The sequence below is a fragment of the Schistocerca gregaria genome, unplaced genomic scaffold, assembly GCF_023897955.1.
Source record: "Schistocerca gregaria isolate iqSchGreg1 unplaced genomic scaffold, iqSchGreg1.2 ptg000875l, whole genome shotgun sequence".
Taxonomy (NCBI): domain Eukaryota; kingdom Metazoa; phylum Arthropoda; class Insecta; order Orthoptera; family Acrididae; genus Schistocerca; species Schistocerca gregaria.
Window position 1 is genome coordinate 121,934 of NW_026062236.1, and position 24,569 is coordinate 146,502.

The 24,569-nt window shown below is 37.5% G+C and overlaps 7 protein-coding genes and 1 non-coding gene across 9 annotated transcripts; 5 read left to right on the forward strand and 3 right to left on the reverse strand.

The window, feature by feature from the left end:
• Positions 1-414: 414 nt before the first annotated feature.
• Positions 415-6,497, reverse strand: LOC126323895 (uncharacterized). Its single transcript, XM_049994810.1, has 3 exons — positions 6,260-6,497; positions 6,080-6,142; positions 415-5,913 (listed from the first exon to the last, which is right to left on the reverse strand). Exons 1-3 carry the CDS (start codon positions 6,391-6,393, stop codon positions 441-443), a joined length of 5,670 nt encoding a protein of 1,889 aa, XP_049850767.1. The 5' UTR covers positions 6,394-6,497; the 3' UTR covers positions 415-440.
• A 580-nt stretch (positions 6,498-7,077) lies between these two features.
• Positions 7,078-8,954, reverse strand: LOC126323894 (uncharacterized). The gene is made up of 2 exons (XM_049994809.1): positions 8,862-8,954; positions 7,078-8,301 (listed from the first exon to the last, which is right to left on the reverse strand). The coding sequence occupies exon 2, from the start codon at positions 8,297-8,299 to the stop codon at positions 7,118-7,120; it is 1,182 nt and encodes a 393-aa protein (XP_049850766.1). The 5' UTR covers positions 8,300-8,301; positions 8,862-8,954; the 3' UTR covers positions 7,078-7,117.
• Positions 8,955-13,063: 4,109 nt separating this feature from the next.
• Positions 13,064-13,874, forward strand: LOC126323937 (uncharacterized). 2 transcript variants are annotated; one of them, XM_049994863.1, is made up of 4 exons: positions 13,064-13,174; positions 13,286-13,364; positions 13,434-13,507; positions 13,601-13,874. In XM_049994863.1, exons 1-4 carry the CDS (start codon positions 13,117-13,119, stop codon positions 13,774-13,776), a joined length of 387 nt encoding a protein of 128 aa, XP_049850820.1. In that variant the 5' UTR covers positions 13,064-13,116; the 3' UTR covers positions 13,777-13,874. The 2 variants fall into 2 exon arrangements, with proteins under 2 accessions (XP_049850820.1, XP_049850819.1); XM_049994862.1 differs by lacking the exon at positions 13,064-13,174 and having other exon boundaries at positions 13,203-13,364.
• Positions 13,875-14,342: 468 nt separating this feature from the next.
• On the reverse strand, positions 14,343-15,583 carry LOC126323936 (charged multivesicular body protein 4c-like). The gene is made up of 4 exons (XM_049994861.1): positions 15,195-15,583; positions 14,793-14,970; positions 14,504-14,691; positions 14,343-14,445 (listed from the first exon to the last, which is right to left on the reverse strand). The coding sequence occupies exons 1-4, from the start codon at positions 15,358-15,360 to the stop codon at positions 14,348-14,350; spliced, it is 630 nt and encodes a 209-aa protein (XP_049850818.1). The 5' UTR covers positions 15,361-15,583; the 3' UTR covers positions 14,343-14,347.
• A 70-nt stretch (positions 15,584-15,653) lies between these two features.
• Positions 15,654-17,637, forward strand: LOC126323938 (nucleoporin Nup43-like). Its single transcript, XM_049994865.1, has 2 exons — positions 15,654-15,785; positions 16,257-17,637. The coding sequence occupies exons 1-2, from the start codon at positions 15,681-15,683 to the stop codon at positions 17,226-17,228; spliced, it is 1,077 nt and encodes a 358-aa protein (XP_049850822.1). The 5' UTR covers positions 15,654-15,680; the 3' UTR covers positions 17,229-17,637.
• Positions 17,638-17,683: 46 nt separating this feature from the next.
• On the forward strand, positions 17,684-19,333 carry LOC126323889 (uncharacterized). The gene is made up of 3 exons (XM_049994803.1): positions 17,684-17,724; positions 17,834-17,951; positions 18,169-19,333. Exons 1-3 carry the CDS (start codon positions 17,684-17,686, stop codon positions 19,273-19,275), a joined length of 1,266 nt encoding a protein of 421 aa, XP_049850760.1. The 3' UTR covers positions 19,276-19,333.
• A 1,073-nt stretch (positions 19,334-20,406) lies between these two features.
• On the forward strand, positions 20,407-20,479 carry Trnaf-gaa (transfer RNA phenylalanine (anticodon GAA)). Its single transcript has one exon. It is a non-coding gene; the product is annotated as a tRNA-Phe (tRNA).
• Positions 20,480-20,677: 198 nt separating this feature from the next.
• Positions 20,678-22,676, forward strand: LOC126323925 (uncharacterized). Its single transcript, XM_049994843.1, has 12 exons — positions 20,678-20,754; positions 20,842-20,868; positions 20,930-21,001; positions 21,309-21,380; positions 21,460-21,531; positions 21,608-21,679; positions 21,741-21,812; positions 21,888-21,953; positions 22,016-22,084; positions 22,152-22,223; positions 22,289-22,360; positions 22,432-22,676. Exons 3-12 carry the CDS (start codon positions 20,949-20,951, stop codon positions 22,496-22,498), a joined length of 687 nt encoding a protein of 228 aa, XP_049850800.1. The 5' UTR covers positions 20,678-20,754; positions 20,842-20,868; positions 20,930-20,948; the 3' UTR covers positions 22,499-22,676.
• Positions 22,677-24,569: the final 1,893 nt, after the last annotated feature.

Genomic DNA, 24,569 nt, shown 5'->3' on the forward strand with positions numbered 1-24,569 from the left:
GTACTGTCACTACCGTCTCTAGAGGGTTTTTTAGTGGATACCAGGGAATGTAAGTAACATTTCACCGCCTATCAGTCTTAGTTGAGCTCTCAGTCAACTGTATTTTTAAAAGTAGGGTTTAGTGAAGAGTCCGCTGTTTTCCGAGAGGCATTTTGCATACATCTGCGAATCCTCTCTCAAGTCTGAGAATGATGATGAGCTAGAAGGCGGGGACATGATAGACGGATATACGTGCACAGTGACGACGGAAATAATTTTTTTAGTTTTTTATATGTATATATGTACTGTTCACAGAAGCAAATAATGTCATCAACGCGCTTCTCAAGAGACTACACATTCAAAGCAGAGCGTGGCGTCAACACGCTTGAATGCTTGACACAGAAGTATGCGGACAAAAAAACACAGGACAATTGGATGGGAAAAAAGGCTTTATAAAACACTTAGCTAAAATTTGATAAATAAACATGAAGGCTGTCTAACTTAGAAGGATGATCTGAGAAATATCTTTTGATCAAGTTTTCGGCTGTGGTGACTGTCTTGATGCAGCCGGAAACCTGTGTTTCAAATGGTTCGTTGCCTCGTGCCATGCTGCTCAACAGCTCGTCAAAGATTTGATTCCAGACTGAGGTTCGATATACGGTATCAAACGTCCATTTTCCTTCTGAAAATTCCACCTGTAACTTATTTGCATATAGAAGCTGGTGTATGACTTCCACCATGGCTATCAAGTCATCAGCTGGTTGAATTGTAAGGCACGTCTTTGAGCTCTGGATGATCTCTTTGATAGCTGACGAGACGTCTATTTGAGCAATCAAGTCCGCGGGGTTAGAGTATGGTTGCAGATCAATAATGAATTGGTAATTGCACATGCGAGGTGCGTAGAGATTCCATGAGACATCATCACAGCGGAGTTTGCCGGAATTAAGGCTCTTGCATGGAACAGGGACCAAAAAGCTCAAATTTGTTTGTCCACTTATGCAAAATTGGTGCTCATGCAACGCTTTAGTCCATGATAGCAAGTGACAAGTATAGTACATGGCTATATATTCTTCAGTAGGCTCACTAAACGAAAAAGAACGCCAAGAAATCAATGAAGGGTCGTATTCTGCAAGCAGCAACGTGGCGTCTTGGTAGACGTAGGCATACCGAAAGGGAATAATGTAGTGACTAGAATCCTCGCCCAATTTGTACAGCAGACGATTGAAAATCCAATATTCATAAAATGTGGTTTTTTTGATAATAAAACATCGATTTGTGGCAAGTTCGGTAGCTGAACATATCCAATTCTCGCCTTGACAATAAATTAATGTAAGGGACAAGGTCATATCTTGAAGAGGCAGGATCGGGGTCGAAAGTAAGGGAGCGCCAGGTGAAAAGCCGAGAGACAATGACGTCGAAGTAGAATCGCAGGCTAAATTCAATTGGGGTAGGGCGTTATCTGTACAATCAACTGGAATCAAATCTGGATGTTGTTGAATGGATTCCATATATGCTTGAAGACATTGCTTTTGACTCCACTCAATACAAAGGCCAAATGCATCGATATGCTGATGGGAACATGTGGAGCAAAATACTTTTTTTCCAAATTTACAGGGTGGAACGGGCTGCGTAATCTTGCAACTATTCAAACAAGTCGAACATGGTGTCGGGTTTTCACCTAGCCGAGTATTAATTCTTTTCATGTTGGGGATGAATAGAGTTAATTCTGGAAGATCCTCAGTCATCGCGGATATATTACCAATATTATTCATGGTCAGATCTGAAAAATTGTCCATGTTCATCATACTCAGCTCATAACGTTTATTCGTGCTCGTTCTTGCAGACATGTGTAAATTCCCGTCTTTCAATATGCCAGCTATGTCTAAATCAATGTCTTCGAAGCATATTTGTGCCTGCTCCTGAACAGAGTGCAAATTATTCACCAATGGAAGGTCATTCGACAGATAGGGGAATTCCGATAAGTGTTCGGGTGAGCCCTCTATCGCGGACTTAGTTTCGAGTTTTTGAGAATCTCGGCAGCATTCATCTTGAAATTTTTGATATTTTTCAGGCTCATTGTCATGTTCGGACCCTAGTTGAGCCTGGTAGTCAAGTTTCTGATCAACTTCATCCGTGTGGGAAGACAACAGAGTGCATTCTTGTTCGATTTCGCCAGCGTCGCGGTCTGCGGTCAACATTCGTTCAAATTCTGTATTATAATCTTCCTGAACTGACTTCTCAAAATCAGGTTCAAATCGCTGTTCTGCAAACTCCAAGCTAGTTTTCAGCTCGCACTCTCCTGTATTCACCGAGCGACACTCTTTGAATTCCTGTTCTGACTCCGTGCTCAACACTTTCTCATGGTTTTGTCTATCATCGTCTATACAAACAGAATGAGCAGACCCTTGATCAATATCAGAGTAAGTCTGTTTTATAGATTCTTGTTCAGCTTGATCCGTAATGCATTGCAGCTTAGATTCTTGTTCGGAGTCTGGACAATATTCTTCTTGAATAGACTCTTTTTCAACTGCTTTTATGCTAACTCCATCTGTAGGCACTCGTTCAATGTCGATACAAGACTCATCTGTATGACTTTTTTCGGCATTATCTGTGCAATATTGAGGTTCAGATTCTTGCTCAAACAAATCGAAGTGGGATTCTTCGCGGTTTTGACTGGATTCTACGTAGGAATTTAACTCGCAATTTCGATCATTAATTTCTTCAGACGGCCCGTGCTTGAATTCGGAATTGTGCTCCAGACTAACCCCCTGTTCAGAATCTTGGGAAGATCTGTCAACCGGAACTTGAAATTCAGAACCCGGCTGCCCTGAAGAACATACACCGTCTTCAGCTGCAAATGATGAATTTGCAAAATTATCGTATTTATGTATCAAATCAAGCAGACCAAACTGTTTTGGCTCAGTACTCTGACCTTGTTGGTAAGACTGAACGGCCGAATTAGCGCCTTTAAACACATCTGGATTAATCGAACAATTCGCCTTGTTTCCTGTGTTTTCGATAAGTAGGCTGATATTTAATTCATCATCGCTTGGTTCCTCTGAGTTTATTTTTTTAAAGATATCAATGGGCGTATTACAGGAAAGTAACCAATCGATTTTATTCTCTGTCAAACCATTGTTACAGATATTGTCTGTAGAGTCCTTTATTGGACTTTTGAGGCTGTTACTGATTTCCGCAAATGATATACACTGCTTGTCGTCATTACCGATATCATTGTCTCCAAGTATACCTTCATTGATGACATCATTATTCATTGGTTGAAAATCATCGCTACTATTTTCTGTAAGCATTCTGTCCTTGTTGGTGGTATTTTCCATGCAATCAGTAGGATTGGCAATATTGCTTTCTAATGTGAACGCACTGTCAAATCCGTTTTCTTGTGGAATATGATCGATGTTGGGAGTATAGCGCATTGAGCCACTATTATCAATCAAGTTATCATTAGCAATACTTCTAGTTGAATCCTCGATATCACTATGTGCTAAATCGCAGTTACCGAAACCATTCTCTACTAAGCCGTTGGTGTATTTCTCCGGACTAATTTCGTCATTCTTCTCTATTGGCCGCTCACCGCCAGTTATGTCTAAGGTATCAATGCCATTTACCAAGTTGTTTTCTATCGATTTATCGTTCTCGATATAGGCCACGTTATCACCGCTTTTTTTATCTAAAGGCTTTATGTTTTCATTTTCCGACTTCTCTGTCTCGAACATGTAGCCAATTTGCATCGAGTTATCTGTTTGGCTTTCCTTTTGAGTTATTGTGGTTTTCTGACTGTTGAGTGCAATAGATGAGATGTTTTCTTGATTAATTGAATCAAGAATCCCATTTTCTTTGTTCTCGGCTATCGTTGCATGATGATCATCAGAGATGATGTCGCCTTTTGGAGGTGAGACAGGAGCGCTAATGCCTGATTCGTCAAACACGCAGAAACTATTTTGGAGGCATTCAATTCGTTGATCCTTTTTAGAAATGACCAAGCTTACAGTTACGTCAGTACCATCTTCTTCACCGATCGGGTCTGCTGCCTGGTATTGGGAGCCTCGAACATACGTGTCATTTAAGTCTACGCTCTCCTTATTGAAGTTCAATATATCCAAAACTGTAATCAAGGCTGCTTGTGAATGTGCTGTCAGAGTAGGCGGATTATTCACGTCGTCAGGATCCACTGTCATGCCTGGAACCAATATCTGGTCGGTAGAAAGCGTATCGCCGATTGAATTGAGCGGATTTGAGGAATAGCGAGACCAGGAGTGATATTCTGTACTTAGATTAGGCACCTCGGTAGATACGGCTTGAGAAGTAGAAGGAGAATTGATAGAAATAGGGCGTAGAGGATTGCGTTTCTGCTGTGCCGAAATAGGGGACAGTGCAAGAGAAGCCGTTTCAGAATTAAATGGCTGATTGAAAGAAGAAAGAGTAGTGGATTCAATTGGGAAAGAAGAGGATAATGAATTTGATACGTTACTGGTTAAAACAGGTGATTGGCGATCAAGAAATGGTAGTGGACTCAAAGAAGAAGCAAGGGTTCTTGGTGGAAATTTTCGATAAGCAGAAGGTTGATCATTATGATCATTAAACAAGTCTGATTCTTCAGTTTTTACTGGTTCATTCTCCATAGTAATCTCCGTTGAATTCTTTGTTACTAGTTTCGCCTCTTTTTCATTTTTTACATTATCGATCTCTCTACTTTCATCCTCTTGTTTTTTCTTTTTGAGCATGCTTTCCATCCGAATTTCTTCAAATGAATATTCCTTTCCATCTCCTGGACAAACCAATGTTCGGTCGTAAGCCGCCTTTTCTAATTTTCCAAACTTCATTTTAATAGGTTCATTGCTTCCCAATAGGTAGTATTGAGAGGTGATCTGAAAGGTGTAGGTGTCATTTACAGGCGGATTCCATTGGTGTTTGTTCAGACTAGGCAAATCTTTACCACCTATTGAATTTACTTCTGACTTTTTGTCTTCAAAAACAGAAAAGCCCGCGTTGTGTGAATTCGAATAGGATGTCTCTTTTTGATATGCTGAATGGAGTACAGCATGTTTTGCAGATTTTGCAAATACATCCGGAACAAATTGAGCATTATTCCAGCAATCAGGTAGTTGAGTATTCTCTTTACGAGACTCAGTTTCAAGTGGAACGTGAGACCAAACAGCCGATGGCTTCGTTGACGACGATTTTTTAGAGCCTGACAGTAACTCTTCGGTTGAATTAGAAAGAGGAATGGCAGAACATGGACGCTTTGTATTTTGTTGAGGATTAGACGAATCATCAACAAAAATATGAAGTGATTCGTCTCCAGGCCTCTTATAAGCAGAACCTCTATAGAGCAAATCACTCTTTTGCACGACGTCAGAAGATGGCCTACTTATACGGTTAGACTCTAATTCCGTTTGACGTTGATGTTCCGACATCTTTGAATAGACTAATATCTCATTGAGAGCTAGTCTTACAGGTTGTCTTTGATCTTGTTGACTTGATTCATCTTCATCTTCTTGCATCCACATTGGCCAGTTTTTTTGTTGCTTGGCCTGCGTTTTCATAATACGAAACATTCTTGCTTCGAATTCTAGTTGTATCATTTTCATCTGTTCTTCTGGCTGCGAGTGGCAGTCTATTCCTTTTTGATAAATTTTTTCAGCTTGTCTCCAATTCTTTCTGCTTTCCATTACACTTCCCCAAGCTTTCCAAAATATAGCATGAGTTACTCCAATCTGATTGGAATCCATAAACGCGAACAAATCAGTCGGATCCTGGATAAGATCGGCATATTGAAGCCAAATTTGGAGAAATCGAATGTCGTCTTTGTACTGAATGACATGAGCAAATTCCTGAATACAGCGTTCTATCAAGACCAATAACTCTGCTTGTACTGAGCTATTCAGAAAAGTATCTTTGACCCATTGGATATAACTAAAACAGATTTATGATGTTGGATTATCAAACAATCGTAATTAGAGAATATTGGTTTTTACATTAAATTTTGCAAATTTGCTTGTAATCAAAAAATTAGCCGTTAAATTTAATCTGACTGCTGCCAAAATCAGCAAAAATCCATAAACAGAACGCCTGAACGCACCTAATCCACGCCTGAATGGGATCCCCATGCGATTTGTTTGATAAGAGTAATTTTTCATAATTTCTGTATAAATTTCGCGAAAGATTAAAGCCGATGTTAACATGAAGAAACGCTCACTGAATAAACAAACAGTCGTAATGGAAAGACGGAATCGGCTGTTGAATCAATAAAAAAACGTACAATCTCTCAGCTTCAATTTGTTCCGTAGTTAATTTTTGTTGTATACCCTTTTTAAGCGCGCTTAAACGTCGTCCTTCTCGAAGCGGCTGAATGTTTTCTTTGCACTGTTCGATATCTGCAACACTAAACGTCATAGTAAAATGTACTGGATTGATCGTGAAAGCAGAAGCAGAGCTTTTATAGAGATGACCGTTTACAGGTAAACACGATGACCTAGTACCTAAACAATGCCTAAATATAAACTGAAAATAAATAAAAGAAACGGCTATATATTGAAAGTTTTCAAATTGTCATTTTTCACATATTTTTTAATGTGCCTGTCCTTTTGTGAATCTCCGTGGCCAAAATTTTAGGCGACACCAAAGAGTCAGTTATTAAAAGCGCCGCATTCCGCTTTAGACTTATCGCAACTCATTAAATTTTTTCTGCATATGTCGGCTATATGCATGTCGAATAGTTTTTTTGATGAGCATCAACAACTGAGGCGAATAACAATCGATTGTTTAGAGTAAAACTATTAAAAATGACTGTTACTACTCAGGCAGAGAATGCGAGAACAAGTGTTTTTACCATACAAACCTATGTTTATGAAATTGCGGAGAAAAGTTTGAAATCATTTGAACATTTTTCTCCGCACGTAGGCATTATTGATTGGTGATAATGTATTCAATATGCTGCTCAATTGTAGAATGCTGGCTTTGTATTTGAGTGTGTATTATCACGGCGTTACACTAGCGTTTTTGTACCTATAATGATAAAACCGGTGCATAGGGGGGTACAGGCGTGAACGTTTAGAACATTGTAAACATTACGTAAACTTTTACGTTAAAGGGAGAATGAATCAAGTAAGAAAGTTTATTAAGCTTCTTGGTTCAAGTTGCGCTTCAATGGACCCAAAAATCTGGCCTTTTCTTGCGCGGTTTGGAACATTCCATGACCGTGCTTCGAAGACGTGTCGATCCACTTCAAGTTAATGGGCTCGTAGGCGGAGCGTTTGGTAGGTACAAACATAGATTTTCGAAGGGTTATGACACGCTTAACGACACCAGGAACACAACCTTTGAGCATTAAGAAGTCATGCCTAATGATTCCGTAATGAGGAAATCCACCCAATGGAGTGATTTGTTTCTTGGTAATGTCATAGTCCGTAGATGCGTTACAAGGATCGTCTCCTTTCCCAATACGATATATACGCTTGTTCATTTCAGTTCGGTGATTATAGCCGTGTTGACCAGCTCTCGCAACGGTGTAAGACACTCTAGCAGGATGCCAGGCACCAATGCAGGCAACTTTTCGCAGACCCTTATGAGTCTTTCTAGGAAGTCGTTTAGTTCCCCAACGTTTGGTCACGCCCTCAAATCCTTTTCCTTTAGTCGCGGCAAGCACATCAATCATTTCTCCTTCTGCAAATACAGATCCAACGTCTACATGCTTCTCGAAATACTTTATCCCAAAATCTACTTTCTGTTCTATCGTTCCGCCATTGACCTGAATTTCCAACATATGCGCCTTTTTTTGCTTCAAATTCAACCTTCGAATTTGTGTGTGTGCAATTACACGAACCACAGAGGCATGCTTTTTGATCCTCTCGATATCCTTGTCAATCGTCTTCGCCTTCATCTCTGGATCATACTTCTTCGTATACTTGGTAAATGCCTTTCTCTTAGATCGGTACCAGTTCTTGTAAAAACGGCGCAATGCATCATTAGAGATATGATGTGCCCACACCGTCGTTATCGCTCGCAGACCCTTGGGAGTGCGCTTGTAGCCCACTAATCCGATCACAACCATAGGCGGAGTTTCCAGGATTGTCACAGCCTCACACGTCTCTTTGTGATGAAGTTTTGAGTTTGGTCTCTCAACCTCTCTCACCACGTGTGTCATTCCGGCTTTGTAGCCCATAAATGCAGTCAAGTGCACAGGCTTTGTCTTGTCATCCCGTGGGAATTTTCTGATTCTGCCGCGGTGGTGTTTCGTACGTTTTCTAGGCAGAAACCCAAGTGAGCCATGACGGGGTGCTCGGAACTTTCGATGAGACATGGCTTTGTATGGACCATATTGATGATACAACGAAAGGTTAGCAAAAGTACTAGCGAATAGTTCAATAAAATGAAATAATGACCACAAGCAAGAAACAACGCAGAAATTGGTAAAAGCAGCGAAAGAAATAGCTATAAATTCCGACTAAAATACACATCATCGGCGCCACCCACCTTAAGTGTACTTAAGCACAATCAGTTGCATACAAAAAACGTTCGCATTCACCACAATTCTACCTAATCAATGCAAATCTCACCTTCACGCAATGGATCTATAATGCTATCTAGACACTCAATACGCATAAAATGTACACACGCAATAAGTGTCCTCTTCCCTAAGACTTTCGTCTTGCTCCTAGGTCTCAGAAGCCACGGTTTTTTGCTATCTTCCGCCTACGGCCTACGTGTTATGTACGTCGTAGTTTTTTGTTCTTTCATACCGTGTCGTGCTGACTTTCGAGAGCTAGGAAAGTAGCGATTTTAAATTCCTTACACTTCACATCACATCGAGGCAATTTTACAAACACGGAGGTTTGTTAAAATCTGAGAACGAGAAAACGTACCAAGAAGAGTTTTAAGACAAGTTATGAAAAAGATCGCAACATTGCAAATCTTTTTTTTTTGTAATTTATTTCCTGGTCTAAAGTATATGTTTTTTGAGCTTTCAACATGCCCTGTTTTTAATGAAACCTGCAAAGAAAAATACAGCATTTTATTGCCCTCGATAGGCATCTCTCCCACCATGAAAAGACCGACGATGGTCCCTATTTTTACCCCATGATCAAAGATTTTTTTATTTACTTTTCTCTGAACAGCCCCTCAAAATAATTGTCTATATGCGCTAATGCTCTCCACCAGTCAACCTTAATAGTTAAAACCGTATCTTCCTTGCTTATAACCGCCTCGATCAACAAATGATATCTCGGTGGCATGAAAATTAGAATTTTAATAGGGTTTTGTGCCGGCTCGCTGATAATAAAAGACCCTAACTGCTTTTCGAAAATTTGATAGACCAGCGGTCCTTTTTCATAAACGTGTCTGATGGATGTTTGAAAATCAGTGTCTTCGGCTTTTGAGTGAGTTGGCGATTCGTGGTTCTTTTTTGAAGCCGTGATTGAAAGATTTTGACCTGCTTCTTTCCAAAACTTAGAAAATAGCATTTGAAGGTATCTCCTTTTTGACATGTTAGGGGGCTTTTGTTTGGTTGGGATAGGGAGGAAGAAATCTTGTAAGAAGCAATTTAGTGGAGCATCTAACGGGACTAGATGCGCAACTCGTCCATCTTCGGTATTATAACTTGCTTTAACTTGAAATGTGGTTGGGATTGGAAAGATAGCGTGAAATGAGAAACAAAACCGGTATGAGGAAGGAAAAACCGAGGGATTTAGTTTCGAGTCACCTTTTGAGCTTGAATCTTCGTATTTTGTTAGATTGTTGGTTTCTATTTTCTGGCATATTTTTATTTTTTGGCTAGGTCCCAAGGTCCCACTCTTTATCAAATTATTTTCATCCTGCTTTTCGCCTATTTCCTGATCTTCGTCTGTCATGTTTGAACCTGGGCTCTGTGTGCTAAAGGAAAATTCAGGTCCATGTTTTGTTTCAAAAACCTGCTTGTGTTCTGTTTTCAAGCAGGGAATGCGGACTTCTTGTTGCACGTGTGCATACAACGGAGTTATACCTCTGATTTGCAGCAAAAGGGAGTAAACTGCTCGGGGAATTTGATCTACATTTTCGGAAATTTCCGACGGAGATTTAAATAGGACAACCAAAGGAATGTGAATCTTCGTGATCGACTCATTTTCTTCGTTAGTATCGCGCTCGTCCATGCATTCTGCTTGGGAGATATGCGATTTTTCGTGATTGACGGATGTCTGAGTTTGTTCTTGAAGTTTCAAAATTTCTTTTTCCTGCGTTCTAATCAGGTGTTGTTTATAGATCTTAAAAATTTCTTCTATTGAAAATTCGTCAAGATCTTGATCCTCTCCTGGTACATATTTATCATCTGTCTCACTGCTTTCTGAAAATTCGGTTCGTTCTTGCCTCACCACCTTCAAAAAGAAAGAAGTTAGAAGGTTTTGTTGCGATGGAGAAGCTTTTTCTTGTTGCGCGTTGCGGATTTCTGGACAACTGGTAAAGCAATTTTCAGATTGTTGGAGTTGATTCCTTTCTTGCTGACCCATCTTCTTAGCCATTATCTCACACGATCTGTCCGTCTTATTCAAAATCAGAGATAGCTTTTCCTCGGACACGTGTGTGACTAGCTTATAATAGAACTGTGCCATATCTCGGATGACCACATCATGGGACGTGGCTGCTAAATAGCTCAAAACTCGTGCAATGCTAGAAAGAATTTGATTAGGGTGAAAAAGTGGGCTCACGAAGATTTGGCAGATTAACTGAATCAACCAGTTTTGAAGCATCCACCGTGTTTTTCTTTCAGTATAGATCAGATTGCTCTGTTTTAGATGTAACAATACTGTGTCCAGTAACTCATGAATTGGCACACATTGAATTTTTACAAGACTCTCTAGAAGGTTTGTGTACCGAAACAAACAGGGTGGTCTCATATCGATCAAAAACTTGCACGCTCGTTCAAGAAGCCAACAATGTATAGATGCGTCTTTTTTAACCTCGTTTATCAGAGTGATAAATTTCTCGGACGCGTTGTACGGCTGGAAGTACAGCATCGGATAGATAGCACCCAGCCAGAGAGACTCGAACAATTCAGGTCCGAACGTTTGCAGAAAAATTTTTACGAAGCAAAAACAGCCTTTGACGAGAATTGAAGCTTGTTTGGGTCCTGATCGACTCTTCAGGTCCATCTTTAGCTCACAGTTAGGCAGTGCACAGCTGTCATAGACATGGTGCATCAACGCTCGCTCAACAAAATTCCCGGGGGGCTTGGGCGCCACAGGCGCTGATTTTGTGCTGATTGTTCTACTTGAATCATAAAAGTGTACAAGGCAATTGAACTTGACATATTTCAATTGAATGCTATCCGTTTCAGCAATCCATAGCTTCTTCCGGTCCGGGTACAATATGCTCGCCAAGGTAGGTCCTCCTTCCATCGGTAATGCCTCTGCTTTCAAAGGAAGACCGAGCGCCTTATCCGTGGTTGCTAATGACAGGTCAATAGGCCTTTCGATCAGCCAACGAGATAACCACCATCTCCAAATAGGATTTATATAACTGTACCTGTGCTGAAACAGGTCTAAGACGTTGTCTCGCAAGCACGAAACTGGCTTTGTCCAATCTTCTGCGTTCTGGGATCTGGCCCAAGCTTGAATTGGCAATGCCGACATGAAGATGGCTGCAATGATCCAATACGCCTGATTGTTCATATTGAGAGACCTGCAACATACTGAATAGACTAGTGACGAGCAAAATGACGGGCAATCCGTTGGAGAATCTCGTATTTGGTGTATTAAATAAGACACATGCGTACTGAGGCGAATCGCCTCAAGTACGCCAAAAGACAGCATGTTTTCAAGCAACATCGTGACTACTACTTTGATATCATCCGAAAACATACTGGATATTGACGGGTCAGATAGGGTAGTAAGATTCACATGAAAACGGAGAGGCTCAGTATAAAAAAAATAGCAAAAGTTAGGTCGAAAGACAGAGCGAAGCCATGGCAAATCAATGGTCAAGCTAGAAAAGAGCTTGAGACTAGAAAATCGACCCAACGGTGCATTCAGACGAAATCTGTCTATTTCAGAAGAGCTTTCACAGGAACGCGAAGAAAGAGGAAATATTCGAGAGTTTGCTCGCATCGTTTCTGGAAAACACTCTTGTTCATTCTCCCTTTCCCCAATCTGCTTCATTTTATTCCCGATAAGTTGAATAGCTGAAATTAATATAGTACTGTACAATGCCATTATCGATTGCCCTCCATACTCACCTTCATTCTGTGCTAGCCAGTAAATTTTATTTAACTTACCTGTCAATACCCCCATTTTATTTGTTTCCAGTTCCCTCAACGCTTCTGCCGCAGTCTGCTTAAGTTCTTTATCTTCAGTGTTTGCCAAGAACTCCATTAGTAAATCGATCAGGTTTACCAGTATTTTTTCAGGTGATGGTTCTTCATCCTTTATCTCTTTTTCTTGTTCACTCACCACCAACAAGATCGTCATCAACGCCACAATGACTTGGCTTTTGATCCCAGAAGATATGCATATCGGCGGCACCTTCCGATTATCGCATGCTTTCGATTGAGCCTCTATTTCAGCCTTCGACGGCAAATACAACAATTCATTTAGTAGCGCACAGGCATTTAAAAGCAAACGAACTTTACCAACTTCGAAAAAAAACTCGGCTTGCTCTTCTAAAAAAATCAACAGATTAATTTTACAATAGTCATCATAATGACCTTTCAGCGCGTTGAACAGCTCGGTCAATACTTGCTCGCGAGTCCACGGTTTAATGTATTCTTGCTTTTGTTCAAATGTCTGTTGAATGTTGAAAAATTCGATAAATGCATACCAGTGCTATAAGTCTCGATCGTTCCCCAGTATAGACAAATTGGCCAACATGCGTGTTAGATTCTGGTGTTTTTCTTTATTGTGAATGCATACACTGGGAAACGCACGTCAGGTGATTCTAACTCCATTGCGCGTACACATTCACACTAGACAAGTGAATAGCAAAGGAGCAATGAACGCGTTGGCAATCTGGCAAAAAATTACTATATATAGCCTCGTTCCTTTCACACACAATTTACTATTGTGATTCTTAATCACAGCACCACTAAAGATAAAAATTTATTAGTAAATACTCTGTCTTAGAAACAAATTAAAATTGATTTCACCAACTATAATGATGCATAATTTTTTATTAATTGGCTGCTTTATTGCTATTTTAAGTGTTACTCAAGGTCCGTAATCCTCAGCTTTGCATTTTTTTTATATGTATCTTCTGAGTAGAGCGTTATTTACATTTATACCGCCCTCTCGTAATCTAACAATCATACCCCGTTTGACCAAAGCATCAATGAGCGCTTCAGAATTTGTCCACTCTAAAATCCAGGAACATCCCGTGGTAGTTTTTAGCAAGTCTACCTGCCCGTATGTATTTGTCGTCTAGCTGTGGTCCCAACTTTGCAATCCCACAATCTAACAGTAGTACTTATTCAGTTACTGCCGCCGTGCGAAAGAGCTATTCACTGAGCACTCTGTCAAATTTGAAGCCTTTGAGCTTGATCAAATGGGTACGTGCTCGTCTTTTGAACAGCCTTATTTGTTACTTTTTATGCCGTATCTCACTTCACTTTGTAACATTTCTCAAAACACTTTTTTTTCAGATAATGGCTCGGACATTAGAACATACTTGACCGAAATTACGGGACAGACGACCGTGCCTAATATCTTCATTAATGGAGAGTTTGTTGGCGGATGCGATAAACTCGTTGCGGCCTCCAAAAATGGAAGTTTGAAAACCATTTTAACCAACGCAAATGTGAGCTTCCAAGGTCTATAAACAACCCCACTCATTATATGCCCCGTTATAAGAATAAAAACACCCAATTGGTGAGAGGGTAGTGCACAGGCACCCTCTGGCTACTTCTCGCTAGTAAACCACACTTTATTATTTTGAGAAATTAATATATCTTCCAAGGTGAGGTATGACATAGCTACAGATTTTAAAATAGTTAATCGATACTAGGCTAGCACATACACGTGCCACGACATAAAAGAACCTCCTCCTGTATGCTCTGGCTGCTCCCATCTTAGCGTTATAATAATGCCACAGCATGTTTATTGTATGCCTAAATCACTAAACTAATATGCAACAGCGCAATGATTTCATAACATAGAATGTCCACCAACGACAGCTTATTCTTGTATAAATCCAAGTGTAGTCACAACAAAACCATTATCTTAAAATACAATGTTGATTATAAAATGAAACATTCACATTCTCAAATGAATATTTCAGTCTTCAAGTAGGTTTCCTTTCCTCGCATGTCTAAATTCTCTGGATTACATCAGGTGTTTTTTCTTCGCAGTCTAGAAATTCAACCGATATTTGGCCAACATTCTATCAAAATTTACAATCCCATTTCCATCTCTAGCCCAGACCACAGTTTGGCCTCGGCTTCTTCTTTTTCCAGTTTTTCCACATCTGTAGCCGTTTGCGAAGATGAGGCTTTGAACATTTTTCAGTAATTGAGCAAATATAAAAAAATTTGATGAAATGTACGCACCTGCAGGAGTCTTGAGTAATTTTGTTTCACTCTCTGATACTTTTGTCTTCAGGCTTTCTAGTTCTGCATTCAAGTCTTCCTCGTCTAAATCGTTCATGAGTGGAGTTGAAATAGCTTCCACTATGTCGTTGGCGAGGGTTATCTGTTCTTGAATGTTATCCATCGTATCCTCAACTTTCTCAATAGTCCTTATACAATTCAATAGTGTGAAGATTGGTAAACAAAATTGGTCAGCACACAGATTGTTTTGAGCGCTGTTAAAATGTATAGACAAGATATGATTACATACATTCTTTCGTTAATTTGCTTCAATGCAAGGCTACCCTCGACCATAGAGTTCACTATGACAAGATTGGTCGATGCACTTTCGATAGCTATAATTTGCGCTTCGAGTGTCACCCGAACATTCACCATTTTTTCAATCTGTTGTTCATAAATTCTCTTCTTCTTCAATGCCATCAGCGCAGCTTTGGCAATATAGATGAATCAGTATTCTTGAAACTTAAGTTGATGTGTCCTCTGAGACATCTTAGTTGATATATTGATTTCCACACAAAACAGCACTACACACAAGAGTACGGTATACAGCGTATTCTGCACTTTGACAGGATGTTATAGACAAACAACTCTATCCTCTCTCTTTAATAGTTTTGACATCAACTCTACAAGACAGCTTGTTTTGTAATCGTACCCCTTCTATTTATACTGGCATTCTTTTTTGCAGTTTCTAATTCCGCCTTAACTTTCAGCTCTAGGTAATCTTCACGTTTTTCTAATTGCTCTAAAGTTTTACGAAGTTTGAGAATAGTTTCTGACGGAGGTGGAGCTGATTTAACTTTTCCAAATAGGCTCTTCATTCTTGTGTCAACGAAAGATTATACTCAATAGGAAATACAGTAGAAATTAAAATTCTTTGTATACGGTATAACACTATGCGGTTCGCTTCAGACGATAGATCAAACCAGAAGCCGAGCCGACGATGTAAGAACTGGTGGTGCTAAACCTAAAATGGCTAAAACTACCAAAATAATTATTTCATACACATGTCGGAGTAAAGATGGCTGCATTAATAAAGAATGTGTGTATAGGCGCGTAAAAATGTCCTCTATATGTAATCTTTTTTGTGTATGTTGTTTGTTTTCTCGTATTCATACTTGTTTAAGCTCCCATTATCTAAATGAGGAAATATTTTACAGGAAGCACGATTCAATCGTTGTTATGTGTTCCTCAGAGAATCCTTACTAACTCGATTTTTTTCGTCGCTGCAAGTTCTCGGCCATCGGTATGACTTTTATCAGATTGTGATCAAAATTATATATGAACAGTATTCTAAATACATAACACAACACACACAAAGAGATAATCGTCACTAGGTTTTACATCTTAAGAGGTATTTTGAGTTTCCTCTTACCCCACTTTCTTCCATTCCTTTTTTTCATCGCGTTTATACTTGTTCCTTATGACGCGGTATTCCATTTTTGCCTGTTCCTTATGATGCGGTATTCCATTTTTGCCTGTTCCTTATGATGTTCTGTATTCCATTTTTGCCTGTTCCTTATGATGTTCTGTATTCCATTTTTGCCTGTTCCTTATGATGTTCTGTATTCCATTTTTGCCTGTTCCTTATGATGTTCTGTATTCCATTTCTACCTGTCCCTTATGTTCCATACACCGTAGGTAGCTGAATGAAACCCTAAAAAAGCTTGATTCGGCAACGAACTGTTTTGCATTTACCTATCTAAATCTTAAACAGAGCTGTCTACAATGTTGGAATTGGCCTTTTGAAGAGGCTTCTGAACCCTTCCTTTCTAGCGCCATAAAAATACCACATGCCGCTACCAGCATAAAGTGCCTACCTCATCCTTCTAGCGTTCAAGCTGATCATCTTATTTTAGCAACAACTAATACTGGTTCTGTCTCATTGTTTGATTTGAAGTTTGACACTGGTACTAAATCTTTTAGCGAGATCTCCACTCATTGCTTTCATTCGGGCGCGGCTACAGCATTGGATATTCTGTCCGGAGACACCCGTTTTGTGTCTGTTGGTGAAGATGGAGTCATTCACTGCGCTGATATTGAGAGTCTTCGTGTTATTCAAAGCTTTTCGCAAGATCCAGACAGTGCTATTAATACTGTTCACTCCTTGTCTCCATTTACCTTTGCCACAGCGCTAGCGCACAGCTCGGAAGTTCATATCTGGGATGCTCGCACTACATCTGGATTAGTTAGAATACTTCAGTATCCTAAACACTCAATACCTGATATGCATTGCTGTATTTGGAGTATAGACCATCATCCTGATAAATCATGGCTACTGTGCCATGGACTGTCTGGACTGTTTGTACAAAGTAACTCTTCGCTTGTCTTCCACGATTTACGTGCTTCTCAGCTATATCCTATTTTTGTCAATAATTCGCTACATAATAATCACATTTGGCAGGTGAAGTTTCATCCTACGAAACCCGACTACATTTTTTCAGCTTCAGAAGATGGATCTCTTGTTATGTGGGACTTTTCAACATTCAGTGATCAACCATACAGACAATCCCTGGAATCATCTTCGGTCAGAAATCCATCTATTAGACATCAGGGTCAACAAAATGGGAGAAAAATAATCAACTACGTGGCATCCATTGAATGTTTTGATATTGATAGCGGTCATAACGCCATCATTTCTTCTACTGAAGACGAATCGATTATTTTTAATTTGGGCTCCAGTTTTTAGACCGAAGTCAAGCACTTTTGTTTCATCCAAATACAGCTGTTATCAAAAGATTACATCGGCACTCATTTTTTTACGATGTACCTCAGGCATTTTCCTCGCTAATTATGAAGACTGAATTCTTACAAAAAATACGAGCAACAGTCAACACTCACGAAAGTTACGGAGTCAAAATGACGGATTTTTTACTAGACTAGAGCTTCTTGCTTTGTCCAATTCATCTCTTGGATAGTCGTGACGGGATTTGTGCTATGTTATCTCCATATTCATATACAGAACTCAGCCAAGGTACACCCGTGGACGCGAGTATTGAATAACCATATGATCTGTGGTAGAGCGTATCAGATTGTCCATTTGGCCCAGTTGCACATGATTAAGCTTATGTGTATAAATAAATTCGATATATATATAAGTTTGTGTACTTTAAAATATATTTCTTTCATTTATGAATGTAAAGCATGCAATCCAGCCGTTCAATTGAAGCTCAGGCTAAGTCATGGTGCGTGATGCACGCAATTCAACAAGTTCAGACCAGAATTCGTGTGATGTCCTTTGCTGTGGTGTAAAAGAGCGGTAATTCAATGAGATATGATAGTAACTTTACCTAGCCACAAATGCATTCAGTTGGCTTGTGAGAAAATCATGTCAGAACTTAAAACCAAAAATGAACGGTATATAAAATCAAGAGAAATATTGGTAACATTAAAGGACAAGAATGATATAAAGGTTCTCTGTTACTTTTATGTAATGCGTCTTTGTACACAACACGTGTATGCAGTTTTTTTGTGTGCGATTGAAGATGCATTATCAAGCCTAGCTAATTACTTGCATTGTGTTGACACATATATTTTAATATGTCATGGATATTATAATTAGATAAATAGGCACAGCCTATACTTAGATGATACTTTAGACTAGGCTGACATAAGAATGCTTATTGTAGGTGGCAGCGAATAATTTCATCTACGAGCAGTTTTATTTTAAGGCAATTGGCATACTTTATTCATATGCCATGCCATTACTGCCTATCCTGGTTTTTGCATTGCGGCGCTCTTCTTGCTTTAAAGAATTAATGCCATCTGTGCTAAATATTGTATATTTTGCACCACTATTACGCGAAAAATATCCAGATATGTTTACAGCAAGAACAATCATGCTATCTCTGTGGAAAAAATCGTTAATGAAGGATGGCACCGTTATTGAGGAGGATAAAATAGATAGTAAACTGAAAATTTATTTAGGGTATCCAGAATTAGACGACAACGAGGTAATGGGTTATGCCGACCTAATGCTGAGAGACCAAATTGGAGGTCAAGCAGAACATTGGATAGAAAAGTGGTGCGAAGAATACGCTTTAAGGCAGAAGAAAAGTTTTAGCCAAAGAAAGGAGGTATCGATGGAAGTGAAAACAAAAGCGCTGCATAAAAGCAATGAGCACTGGGCTTACCCTAAAGTTCGGGGGATTTTAAAGACAGACTTAAAGGGTCGAGCATGGCTTGTAAACCATTATGGTGTAGTGTTGGTGAATATGAAAGACTCTATTAGTTTAGCAGATGGCGATGTAATTGTCGCTACGGTCGAAACAAATGCTGACGGTCAAAAACGAGCCACTATTCTTTCGCGGTCTTCATGTTGTTTTTTTTGTTTAAATCCTGTTTCGGTAAATCTTGATCCACACTTGACATGCTCAGGAGACGGAGCTGATTCGAGAGGTTCCCACTCTGAAATAAATGCAGAACTTATACTGAACGAAGAAGTAGGGGAAGTAAGCACAGATTCGTTTGAGGATCAAATAGATATCAATCAAACAAGTACAACAACGTCAAAATCGAATTCTGATTTTGAAGGTGAGCTTGAATGGGATGATAGAAAGGGATATGGATTTGTTGTCCATCCTACTATTCCATGGGTCATTGGAGTTATCCCAGCGGAACAAGTTACACCAGAAAAAATTGGGAAAAATGTTTATGTTTACATCGTTGGGTCAAAAACGCCAAAAGATGGAAAACTGTATTGCACACTCAATCCTCACCTACATAATGCAATATAAACTGATTTTGTAAAGACATACTTTATTTTGCTATATATGTTATCTATACAGAACGTTATGAACGACATTCAGTGAAAAACAAAAGACAATAAAATTTCATGGTGTTGGCTCTGTTGCGTTGTATCTCACGTTGCTATTCCTTTTTCTCTACTCGATCTTAGTTTTTTCTCTATTTTCGTATTCATTTATCTAAATGTTTTTTCTGAGACTTTTAGTAATATTTTTCATTGTTGATAGCTTTTTTAAACTATCTCATCAAAAACGTTTGTTTCCTCAGGTGTTACTCTGTTAGTACTGGCTCAATATATAGGCATATACCTTCGAACCAGTTATATCAATATTCATTGTAATTCTCTTTGTTAGGGCTTTGCTCTTTTAATTAGCTTGTATCAGTTTCAATCGAGTACACTAATTGTTCACTTTTGCTTGATTTGCTCAGTTTTTTCAACTTTTACTAGTTACTTCTATCTGTCCTAATTTTTTTAATACATTTATTTTTTTATTCAGTTCAGTAAAGTTCAGTTTTTCAAAGGCTAGTTTTATACTCGTGTATACAGCCATTATCAAATTTTGTTAAATTTCAATAGCCTTTTTGCTAGTATAATTGAGTGCAAAAAATTGTTACAGATCTATATGCATTTTTTATGAAATGGATTTTTATAATTCAGTACCACTGACGATGTTCGAACAAAAAATATCCGTTATATTTAAAAAAATGTTTTCGTAATACATGTGAATGCTTGCTTTTTGAAACTAATTTTTCAAATACTTCACGTCTACACACTCTCATCACATAGACCTATTCAAATAAGCCTTTCTATTTTAGACGTTTTATTTTAAATGTCTTTTCTTAATAATTTCTATTTGCCTGTCTTGTTCTTTAAATACGCACTTATAAAAAACAAACGTCCTTTAAATTATCATCAGCAAAATCATGTTTTGTTAATTATTAGCAAATATTGGAATAATATTCAGAATGTTGTACATAGTCTTTTTCAAAGACCAAAATAGAAATTGATTTAATTTCGTTAAATCCAAAATTATAATTTTTAGAGCGATTTATATAGCCTGAGAAATGAAAATAAGTGATAATTTTAATATCACATTCTGATATAAACCTATATAACATCAGCCTTCTTAGCTCAATTGGTAGAGCGTAAGACTGAAGATCTTGAGGTCGCGTGATCGATACACGCAGAAGGCAATTTTTTTTTAAATCATCATTTAAGATGATGTACATTATGGCAATTTTTTTTTATCTCTTTATTATTTATTGCAGTACCTATCTTTTGACCATAGTCATATGTCTATTTTTTTACTTTTACTTCTGTTCACTTGCAATTTAATTCATAAAGCTTTTTGTATTTCTAGTGCCAATTTTATCACTGACATCAGTAAAGGACTTATTAATATATGGCCTAATCAAAGTCCTTCGACACCTTTTAATAATTGCTATTGCAGTTATGTAGGAGTTATTTGGTATTTTACGATTTTCTAATTTATTATTTATTTTACATTTTTTTAAACTACTGCTAATCCGTTTTCATTTCGTTCAATTCAATTTAGCAATATCTTAAATGAAATTACAGAATTGTACTTTTAAATATTCAAATTTAATTCAGCATAAAATACTTAGTTTAACATCAACTTCTAGAAATCTTAGTAGTCTTAATATGTCTGGAGAGTTACCTTCAAGCATTGGACATTTATCGGTCTTAACTCGTTTGTACGCCCCTTTCAATATAGTATAGTCACATGGCGATAATTAAATTTTGGGTGTCTGGGAGCTGTAACCAGAACTATAAAACTATTCAATTCATGTTTAAAATGAACATTTGTGCTTAGTGGCTATTTTTTTGATTTGAACAATAGGCATTTTTGTTGTGGAGAGGCTTCAAAATTTTTATTGTAATTTTTATATATTTAATCATATAGGTCTATAAGCGTTTCTGAATTTTCATATTCGTGCTCGTTAGGAAATGTCTAATACTTATGCTATGATTGATATTCTCAAATTTTGTATTCTCTTATAGAAACTTAAGCAATAATCGACTAGTTGGACCAATTCCCAATTCCATTGTAAAATGTTTTTATCTAATAAGCATGTATGTTTAATTTTAGCTATCTATTTGTGTTCTGATTTAGTTTTAATTTATTAGTTTTGCAAATGGAATATTTTTATAGTGACCTTAGTGGCAATAGTTTTACTGGAAATATACCTCAACTCATAGGCGTCTTATACAACCTTCAGCATCTGTATGTAAAGCGTCTTCCATATCCCTATAAGATTTGGTTGTCTACTAATCTGTATTAAATTTTCTTTGATTTACAGGAATTTTAGCTCCAACAACTTGAATGGTAGCATACCACTCAGTATCGAGCATTGCATTGATTTACGTGTATTGTACGTTTTCAAGTACTTCATTTGCTTGTCAATTTTTTCTAACGTTATAAATACTATCCAGAGATTTTCATTCTAATAACTTGAGCGGGGACATTCCCCTTGGCATCAGCGAACTTAGACGCCTAGTTGTTTTGTATGCTCATATGTGCAAGTGTTAGGCATACATCACATTCAGTATATTTACTAATCTGTATGCAACACGACACAGAAATCTTAGTTACAATCAATTAAGTGGTATTATGCCAGACATTTTTCAGAATGATCTAGTGAATTTGTGCGTCTCAATAACTTAAGATGAACCCTAAAAAATTACCAATTTACATGAGTAATGTCTAGAAACTTAAGTAGAAATTATCTATATAGTCATATCCCTAAAACTATCAGAAGCCCCAAATTGGAAACCTTGTATGTTTATTGCATATGTCATTTCCAAAAAAATTTTAACTGATACTAGCCAATGTACATTTTTTAGAGATCTAAGTTATAATCGTTTTTACGGATTTGTCCCCTCATCCCTTGGAAAATGCTTTCAGCTAAAAACCATGTGCGTACCAAAATTTTTGAATAATATAGAGTATATTAGCCAGCTAATTCATTGTCTGAATATAGCAATCTTCAATTTAATTGGCTATTTCCAATTATTCCAAGATCAGTTTCATCCTTACCAAATTTAATTAAAATGTAGGTTTTTTAGTTTTATTTAAATTTCGATGTTTATAGACCCTCTTAACTAATCTGTTGACTCAACAAAGTAACATGCCAGAAAACCATGATGCGATTAACTTTAACTATAACCGGAAATATATAACGGTCGAATGAAATTTACTTCTAGATATTTTGTATCAATATACACAGCAGCCATATTTGCAACAATTCGCCATATCATGTATTTGATGTTGTGCTTATGGTCCCTAGTACTATTACATTAATTTTGAATTAGAAGTATGAGGTAGTATTTGTAAATATGACGATTCCCTAGCAAACCTTTCAACATTAAATAAACATGGCTGGTTATAATGTCAAATGGTAATATAATTACTATTTATCGAATATTTAGGTGAACTGTAGGATTAACTGTGTAAAAATTGAGGGTGCTCATTAGCGCAAATCAATGTTGGTTTGTAATCGTCCTTGCAATTCTAAAATCATTTTCCGAAAAATTTTTAGAAATTTCAGTCTCAAACGGTGCTTTCTGGATTTATTATAATTTGAAAATTTTATTTGACGCATAAGAGTCTGGCTATTTTAAAGTTGATTGATTCTAGCACTTCGGCCAAATAGTTATATGTTGAATGAAAAATAGTTGAAAAGGTTCTAAATGCGAACTTGTCGCGTGAGCATAAGGTTCAACCTAACTTTTGTAATAAATTTCTGTGTTGCATGAGGACAGTTCTCATATGAATAATACAGCAACCTTTACACAATGATCCATTTTTAGAAAATGAAATGATGGTTACCTTCACAATTTTTACCGCACGATTTGTAGTTCCTTTTTATGCAATGAAACCTTTCCTATCGAAAACCAGTCTCGATATAAGATTAATCACGCCACAAATTAAATGTCTTCAAAAATACTGATCTAAAATTTCAAAGTACTAAATATTGAATGCTGATTCAGAGAGAATGTTATTAAAATGTGAGCCTTAAAATTTATGCTCATAAGCGGGGTCCATAAATAACAAGTTTAAGTGTAATTTATATAACGAGTAACATTCTTATTCAATTTATTCGTTTGTTGTTTGCTGTAAATTTAGATAAGGTATGTGAATTACAAATGCAGCTAGATATGAAGTTATACACTAGGGTAAGCTATATTTCTGTATTCTGTATTTAAATATCAAAGCTAAGGGTTTTATATTTTATTCAGTTTTTGGTTTTACATTAATAGAGGTAATTTTCGACAGAATAAAACAAGCCAAATCTTATCTCTGATTTTCAACTTTAAAGTAAAACACATTTATAACAGCTAATTTTATTATGGTTTTTCCATATCTGCTAAACCCCCTTTCGATACTTATTATAATGATAGAATAGGACGAGTTTTTACGGAATTTTCGTAAAAGCAGGCTTTTTGTATTCGTCTAAATTTTTTCTCTATCGGACTTATTGGCAAGCATTCATATCTCTTCCTTACTCTGTCTTCGTTTCAAGTACTGACTTATTTGAATTGTACATATTCTGTATAATTCCCTGGCGACGAATAACTAGTATGTCCTCATTTCCTTTTTTTATGAGCTGTTCTGTTGTTTTCAAGTCGGCAACTGTCTTGTTTTTGGCAAATTCCTCACGGGCACGCCGCAAAATATATTGTCGAAAATTATAGTTATGCCATTTTTTAGCCTCGCGTAAGATTTCTCTATAGAGAACCAGGGCGGCTTGTCGATGAGTTATAGACATGTATATTGATTAGTGTGACTAAAAATAATACAAACTGGCATCGAATTTAGTTTTTGAATTTATTGGATTTGGCATATTAGTTTATTAATATTTTCATTTAGGCCCGGCAATTTTTTTGACCCGCAAATAAAATGACTTCATTTTTTCGTAAAAATACGAAAACCTTGAGTTTAATAAGTAAACAATATGAATACCGAAAATGGATGTTCACGTGATAATTTTTTTTGTGTGAAATTAGTCTTTTTCTGATTGATAGAGAAAGATCACAGTCTTTGATTAGTTAAATTTCTAACACTAGAAAATTAGACTTTAGTCTCTCTATGAATTTGTCACAACAAACAGATAATTGAGGGCCACAAAAAGAGCACTCTCTTACCGAGAACTTTCTGAAAAAGAGGGTAGATACGGTTATATACGGTAAAGGACCGTATTGAAGAAGGATGCCAGTTTGAAAGTTTTGAATACTCTTGAGCTAAGAATAGTAAATCTGACA